Consider the following 8,975-nt stretch of genomic DNA (forward strand, 5'->3'; position numbering starts at 1 on the left):
TTTTAGTGGCCTTTTATTGTCCCCAGCACAAGGTTCCCCTGTGTAATGATCATGCTGTTTAATCAGCTTCTTGATATGCCACACCTGTCAGGTGGATGGATTATCTTGGCAAAGGAGAAATGCTCACTAACAGATATGCAAACAAATTTGTGCACTAAATTTAAGAGAAATAAGCTTTTTGTGCATATGGAAAATTTGACACTTGACATTTTTGTTCAGTATATTTGGTGGATGATCAGAATATGTCCAACAATCAACATCTTTCCTATCCTTTACATTTCAGCACATTTTCGTGTTTAATTGGTAGGGGAGACTGTAATTGACCAGAGATTTCTCAAATCATCTACTAGAGATCTTCTACGGTTACTATGTCAACTAATGAAGATATTACATGACTGGACTGGCGGGACACCTGTCAACAATATCCGGTGAAATTGGAGGGCACGCAATTGAAATAAATAATCGGAATTTTAAACATTTATGAACATACAAGTTTCTTATATTGTTTAAAAGCTTACATTCTTGTTAATCTAACTGCATTTTCCGATTTACAATAGGCTTTATAGCGAAAGCATACCATGCGATTGTTTGAGGACTGCGCCCCACATCAACATATTTTTCAACCAGCACAGGCTTCATAAAATCACAAATCGCGATTAAATAAATCACTTACTTTTGAAAATCTTCCTCTGTTTGCAATCCCAAGGGTCCCAGCTACAATATGAATGGTCGTTTTGTTAGATAAAATCCTTTTTTATATTCGAAAAGTCTGTTTAGTTGGCGCCATCGATATCAGTAATCCACTCGTTCAACATGCAGACAAAGGAGTCCAAAAGCTACTACTAAGCTTTGTTCAAACAAGTCAAACTATGTTTCTATTAAATCCTCAGGTATCCTAAAATGTAAATAAACTTTAATATTTCATACGGAAAGAAGTATGTTTAATAGAAAAGTAAAATTATCAGGTGCGCCTTCGTCGCGCGCCGACAGACTGATTTTCCACTGGGACTCTTTGTACCAAAACTCCAACTTATTACTCGTTTTGGAAGAAACAAGTCTGAAGCATTAGAATTGCATAGGACCCATAGCTTTCCATTATAAGAGCCTGGYAAAAAAAGATTCAGGTTGGTTTTTCTTTGGATTTTCTCCTACCATATCGATTGTGTTATAGTCTCATACATTATTTTAACATGTCTACAAACTTCAAAGTGTTTTCTATCCAATGCTACCAATTATATGCATATCCTGGCTTCTGGGCCTGAGTAACAGGCAGTCTACTTTGGAAACGTCAGTCAGGCAGAAATTCAGGAAAATAGACCCTAACTCTAAGAAGATGTTGTCTCACTATCAAATGCTATAATCTTTATCAGAGAAAAGTTCTCACCCAGAGTCACCTATATGGAGTTGTAAAGAAGTTGGCCACACTCTCACACACACACACAGTGTAGCTCTGATCAGGTCTAGTCCAGCTGGCTCAGAGGCCTAAGCTTGTTCTTTAGACACCATGCCAAGAGTTGCTGTGACCCATAATTTCAATGCACATAGATACACAGATTGAAGACCACTCTAATGAAACTCAGGCCAACCGCCTTAGTATAGTCCTAACACAACCACACAAAGCCTACACATATGAGCAAGAGCTGACTTCCTTTCAGGCCGATGTGTGTGTGTGTGATTTAAGTATGTGTGTGGTTTATGCTTCATGCTTTACTCTCTCTTTCACTCCCACCCTCCTCACTATCCCCACTCCCCACATGACTCCTCCCCCTCCCCAGGCACAAGCCCCCACGCCCCGGCCAACGTCCACGCAGCGGTCTCCACCACCTGGGTCAACATGTCGTGGGAGGCAGGCTACGACGGTGGCTTCGAGCAGACATTCTCAGTCTGGTATGGCCATGTGTGAGTCATCCCAGCATGCTTTGCTTCCTGCTTCTTCCTTCTTCAAGCGTTTTTCCCTCTGAGGCTACGTCCCGATTCTTCAGCATTCTCCCTCCAGTCAATGCTTCCACACCAATCCAGTGTTTTGAAATAAATGACGAGGAGTGTACACGTGCATACTTCTTGAATAGGGTGGAGAATGGGGATGCAGCCCAACTGTTTTTTTGGAAACCTTAGCCCCTCTCTGCCCCCTTCTGTGCTTTTATTCCTAGGGGAGGCTGCTGCACTTTGGCTGGGGAGGAGGGCGCTTGGATGGGGTAGTGGAGTAGAAGTTACCACTTGACACTGGTCTGAGTTCAGTCTCAAGTTTTAAGGTTAGGGTTTGGGGAGGGGTGGGCTGTTCCTCATTTCAAATCAAAGTTTATTGGTCACGTTCACGTTCAGATGTCGCAAGTGCTGCGAAATGCTTAAGTTTCTAGCTCCAACAATGCAGCAAATTCTAGCAATACAATAGTAATACACACATAATCCAGAAGTTAAAAAAATAACAAGAAATTAAGACATTTCAGAACGAGCAAAGTCTGAAATATAAAAATATATGTATATACAGTTGAAGTCGGAAGTTTACATACACTTAGGTTGGAGTCATTAAAACTAGTTTTTCAACCACTCCGCAAATGTCTTGTTAACAAACTACAGTTTTGGCAAGTTGGTTAGAACATCTACTTTGTGCAAGACACAAGTCATTTTTCCAACAATTGTTTACAGACAGATTATTTCACTTATAATTCACTGTATCACAATTCCAGTGGGTCAGAAGTTTACATACACTAAGTTGACTGTGCCTTTAAACAGATTGGAAAATTCCAGAAATCGATGTCATGGCTTTAGAAGCTTCTGATAGGCTAATTGACATAATTTGAGTCAATTGGAGGTGTACCTGTGGATGTATTTCAAGGCCTACCTTCAAACTCAGTGCCTCTTTGCTTGACATCATGGGAAAATCWAAAGAAATCAGCCAAGACCTCAGAAAAAAAATTGTAGACCTCCACAAGTKTGGTTCATCCTTGGGAGCAATTTCCAAARGCCTGAAGGTACCACGTTCATCTGTACAAACAATAGTACCCAAGTATAAACACCATGGGACCACGCAGCCGTCATACCGCTCAGGAAGGAGACGCATCTCCTAGAGATGAAAGTACTTTGATGTGAAAAGTGCAAATCAATCCCAGAACAACAGCAAAGAAACCTTGTGAAGTTGCTGGAGGAAACAGGTACACAAGTATCTATATCCACAGTAAAACAAGTCCTATATGGACATAACCTGAAAGGCCGCTCAGCAAGGAAGAAGCCACTGCTCCAAACCGCCATAAAAAAAGCCAGACTACGGTTTGCAACTGCACATGGGGACAAAGATCGTACTTTTTGGAGAAATGTCCTCTGATGAAACAAAAATAGAACTGTTTGGCCATAATGACCATCGTTATGTTTGGAGGAAAAGGGGTGACGCTTGCAAGCCGAAGAACACCATCCGAACCGTGAAGCATGGGGGTGGCAGCTTCATGTTGTGGGGGTGCTTTGCTGCAGGAGGGACTGGTGCACTTCACAACGTAGATGGCATCATGAGGATGGAAAATTATCTGGATATATTGAAGCAACATCTTAAGACATCAGTCAGGAAGTTAAAGCTTGGTCACAAATGGGTCTTCCAAATGGACAATGACCCCAAGCAGACTTCCAAAGTTGTGGCAAAATGTCAAAAGGACAACAGAGTCAAGTTATTGGAGTGGCCATCACAAAGCCCTGACCTCAATCCCATAGCAAATTTGTGGGCAGAACTGAAAAAGCGTGTGCGAGCAAGGAGGCCTACAAACCTGACTCAGTTACACCAGCTCTGTCAGGAGGAATGGGCCAAAATTCACTCAACTTATTGTGGGAAGCTTGTGGAAGGCTACCTGAAACATTTGACCCAAGTTAAACAATTTAAATGCAATGGTACCAAATACTAATTGAGTGTATGTAATTTTCTGACCCACTGGGAATGTGATGAAAGAAATAAAAGCTGAAATAAATCATTCTCTCAGCTATTATTCTGACATTTCACTTTCTTAAAATAAAGTGGTGATCCTAACTGACCTAAGACAGGGCATTTTTACTCGGATTAAATGTCAGAAATTGTGAYAACTGAGTTTAAATGTATTTGGCTAAGGTGTATGTAAACTTCCGACCTCAACTGTATATGGTGAATAGACAGTGTGGAAAGTAAATTAATCTAAAAGGTGTGTACAGCAGTAGTTATATAGAATGAGCTGTGATTAGAATACAGTTTATACATATAAAGTGGGTGAAAACAGTATGGAAACATTATTAGACCTGTTCCTTTAAAAAGGGCAACTGTTACCCAGAGGGATGGGGAGGAGGGGGGGGGGGGGGGGTAAAACGATGATAGCAGCGAGGGGGACAGTCATCCCAAATTCTTGGACAATTCAGTCAGCTGCATAAAATACATTGAATGCTATGCCTATATAACTCTAATATGGTTGGATTGAGAAGCACAAAAAGGCCTCATTCAAAATCTTTAAGACACCAAATTACCAATATTTTCTGTTGGCTCTCAGGAAAATGCCCTGTAGCAACACACCTTTGTTCAGAACAAGGCAAAAAGGCCTGGGAAACCATTTTAACAATAGTTTTGCCTGATTACCAACCCTTTTTGCCCATTGACTCCTCACTCATGCTTATAACATCTACCAAGACATGCTCAATTCCTAGCATCAATACAAAAGTATACATGATCCCAAAGGATCTCACTTGTATTCATAAAGTGCAAAGTAAGAGACCCAGATGCAGACAGTGTCGAAGTAACAAAAGTATATTACTAGAACAGGGGGCAGGCAAATCAACAGGTCAAGGGCAGGCAGAGGTCAATAATCCAGATCAGAATCCAAAAGGTACAGAACGGCAGGCAGCCTCAGGGTCAGGGCAGGCAGAGGTCAAATAATCCAGTGTGATGGGACAAGGTTCAGGACGGCAGGCAGGGTCAGGGCTAGCAGAATGGTCAAAACCGGGAAAACTAGAAACAGACAGGAGCAAGGGGGAAAATGCTAGTAGGCTTGACGAACAAAACTAACTGGCAACAGACAAATAGAGAACACAGTTATAAATACACAGGGGATAATGAGGGGAGATGGGAGACACCTGGTGGGGGGTGGAGACAAGCACAAAGACAGGTGAAACAGATCAGGGTGTGACACTCTGAGATGCTTTGTGAATACAGACCCTAAAGCGTCACTCACTGAGCTCCTTATAGACCACCACCACATCACTCACAATCCAGACCAGACCTGTCGCGGCTCGTCATCCCACTCCCAAACAGACACACAGCCAATGGGCTCGCCCCTTAACGACCCCAGATAAAAACCAGCGAGAAGAACTGTATCAGACTGTAACAATCCCTAAACGGGGTAGTTGTTATTACGAAGTGAATATAAATCACCTTATTAAGAACGAGGAGAACAATTAGCGAGAAGAGCACGGCACAATTAGTCCACTCTTTAAGCACTCCGGGCTTCTAAAAAAAGTAATGATATATTAATGTGCTTTAAAAGCTGTGTCGTGCCCACCCCCTATGCCCCCTTATGCCACGCCAACAGGCGCGTCATTAGACAACTCGTGTTGGCTTCGGAGACTCCACAGCACCGTTCCTCGCCCACTTCCAAAGGCACTTACCATATCAAGTAGATTTTATTAATAGAATGCTGTACTACTTAAGTGGTTAGTTACTAAGTTCATTCATATGCCTGTGCTTCACACAATGTTGCGGTATTATCAATCAAATCATCATAATCTTTGAACATTTCCTTTTCAGTTTGAGATGACAGATTCCTTTAGAGGTGCTGTCTTTTAGTTCCTTTATTAGCACCAGGCAAGGTGTGCGATCAGATCTATTTATAACACACTGGAATTCCTGCCACTGATCTCTGTGGCATCGTCTGGCCCCCATTGTCATCCACAACACAACTAAATCAGTCCAATACGCTGCTGTACGTGTCATTCACGAGTTTGCTGATCACGCACAAGACAATCCTGATCACTCACAGAAGTCAACACATACTTCTGCTCTTTCAATGGGTGTGTTCCAAATGATACCCTATTGGCTATATAATGCACTACATAGGGAAAAGGGCGCTATTTTGGGGGGGGACACAATGAGTAGGCTACAACCTGTCCTGTAAGAGGATAGGTGTCATACTGTACTTAAGAAAACCTGTTACAGGAAAGTAATGTTGGGTTAGAGATAATCGTTCTCTAAAAGCAGCTCTGGGGGTTTCCAGGGTTTCTATTTTGCCAAGCAAGAGTGAACAGAGCTTCTCCTCCACACTGTCCAGCCAACTGTCCCCCTTTACCCTCTCTCTCTCTCTCACTCTCTCACTCTTTCTCGCCTAGTGCGTATACCTCCACCTAGTTGCTATCCCTAACACTGATGCAAGGCTAGCAAGTAGCAACCTTCCACTTCWAGTATTCCTGCCAAATATCACTATTTTATGGCCCCTGCTGCTCTTAGCTCTATAGAAAGCCTGCTGGGTCACTGTTGTTTGTTTATTTGTTTTTATTTGTTTGATTATGTTTCAGGTGTGAAGGACTGATATTCTACTGAAACTTGGATCATGAAAATTTTGGCGACAAATGTGCCACAAACTCAGTGAACACCAGCCTCATATAACATTGCTTATTCTAACTCTGTTAGGTGATGATGCTGTTATAACAGGTCATAAGCTCCATTCATAACCCTATGTATTCTGCATGTAGGCCCATAGGCCCAGACCACTAATTCTAACCCCATGTCAGGACATTAGGTGGTTATAGTAGGTTGTAAGCCCCATTGATAGCCCTATGTTTTGGATGCAGTCATTGACTCTAACCATCATTCAGATCTCTTTAGTTGGACTGCTTTAACACCTTAAGTCAGGTCACTATGGTGTTATAACAGGTTGTAAGCTACTCTCCAGAGTATAAAAGCATGGCGTGTGAGACTGACAGGTCACTGTGTGATGCAGAGCGCGCAGGCGTTGTCACGGTTACCGCGGTGACTGACAGGCAGCTGATGTTGGACCGCATCCCAAATTACGGCACCCTATTCCCTATATAGTGAACTACTTTTGACCAGGGCCTGCACCCTATTCCCTAAGTGCACTACTTTTGACCAGAGCCATATGTCTTTGAGCATTAGGCGGGGAGAGGCTGGTTTTGGAGGACAGTGTCAGTATGCAGGGAGCACGGCCAAAAAGCTCCCTGATGCCTGCCGGGAGATCAACAATTCTCATTACAAGGTCCTCTAGCAAACATGATGGTCACGCCTCCACCGTGATGCGTTTACACATGTGTGCACACACACATAGTCGCAGACAGACAGCCATAGCACACACACACTCTCAAAAGCTTTAATAAGCATTGACATACTCATCAACGCGTAAAACACGTTAATGTGCTCACACAAGACACCCGTACACACATTTCCACACACTTGCGTGGACTGACACGTACACACGGTCTGGCACACGTGTGATTGACCTGTTATCGAACTAGTGTTTAGTTCCGCTCTCCCACCTAAGATGACAGCGTTTACTCGCTGCGCTAAAGGTTAGCCTCAGTCAACAAATAATATCACACACAATATCACACAGGTTCCATCTCTTTAGTTTTTTTTAGTATGTCATTATCAGCACTCAAGTCATTGTTCTTGGAAGACTGCTTTATATCAAATAAAAACAACTATTTCCCCAGAGACCACTCTCAAGTGCTTTTCAATTAATAGCCCCTTAAGTTGACTTATGGATATTGTTACGGGATGTATCAGAATTGGTTAAAACTCAAATGTATGAAATATTCATAGTACCCTAAGTAGAGGTGCCCCACTTCTTGAAATCCCAAATAAAAATCCCAAATCCAGACTAAAATACTCTGCATGGTCAATCCGCTGTCTGCAGTGGCCTTACAATCATGTCAATATGGCTATATGGAGCGCTCCGCATTGTTACAACATTTGGGAAGCGCCCAGCGATGCGGTGCAGAGCTCAATTTTGCCTCCACAAGCCTCTGGAGGCTKCGCAATTGTGTCAAACCCTCCGTACGGAGCCTCCCGATCACATTCCCTGGAGCAAGCATAAATTGGCTTTTGGCCTCAGAAGGTAGGATGTACCGTCTTTATTTGTTTCATGTGTCAATCAAAGATGGTATCATGACACAAGGCGCGACCCAGATGCAGACACAGGAGGCAGATGGTTGGAGATTAAGATGTTTAATAATCCAAAAATGAGTAGGCAAGAGAATGGTCGTGGACAGGCATAAGGTCAAAACCAGTTCAGAGTCCAGGAGACACAGAGTGGCAGACAGGCTCAAGGTCAAGGCAGGCAGAATGGTCAGGCAGGCGGGTACAGAGTCCAGAAACAGGCAAGGGTCAAAACCGGGAGGACTAGAAAAAAGAGAATAGCAAAGGCAGGAGTACGGAGAAAAACGCTGGTTGACTTGGAACATACAAGACGAACTGGCACAGAGAGATAAATACACTGGGGAGAACAAGCGACACCTGAAGGGGGTGGAGACAATAACAAGGACAGGTGAAACAGATCAGGGTGTGACAGATGGAACCTCGACCAAACAGCACCCCGTGACCACAATACGAACGCACCGATAGGCTAGCCACCATATCCTATTACAATGACACCCACCATATGATTTACTCACTGACAGCCAGTACATTATGGACACACTGACAGCCAATGCACCGTGATATACACACTGACAATTAAAATATTGTGCTATATAGCTACATTTCAACTGAGAAGATCATATGCACCAAAAGTGAATATACGGTAATATATTCACTGACAAGCATAACAGCCAACCTAGCACAATAAACCCATTGACGGTGAAGTAATATACACACCCTTGTAGTGAACGCATCATAAAACACACACCCTCATAGTGTTGCATCATAAATATACAACACCTCATAGTGTGCATCATAATACACACACCTCAATAGTGTGCATCATAATACACACACCCTCATAGTGAATGCATCATAATATACACAC

General features: G+C 42.9%; 1 protein-coding gene across 2 annotated transcripts in view; it reads left to right on the plus strand.

Moving 5' to 3' along the window:
* igsf9bb (immunoglobulin superfamily, member 9Bb) overlaps positions 1-8,975 on the plus strand; it is a 188,267-nt gene that overhangs the window by 127,039 nt on the left and 52,253 nt on the right. The window contains exon 12 of one of the 2 annotated variants that reach the window (XM_024013614.2): positions 1,776-1,899. In XM_024013614.2, the coding sequence (XP_023869382.1) occupies positions 1,776-1,899 (124 nt within the window). The remainder of the gene's footprint in view (positions 1-1,775; positions 1,900-8,975) is intronic. The other variant, XM_024013615.2, reaches the window with a different exon arrangement.

Source organism: Salvelinus sp. IW2-2015, linkage group LG20 (assembly GCF_002910315.2).
Source record: "Salvelinus sp. IW2-2015 linkage group LG20, ASM291031v2, whole genome shotgun sequence".
Lineage (NCBI taxonomy): Eukaryota > Metazoa > Chordata > Actinopteri > Salmoniformes > Salmonidae > Salvelinus > Salvelinus sp. IW2-2015.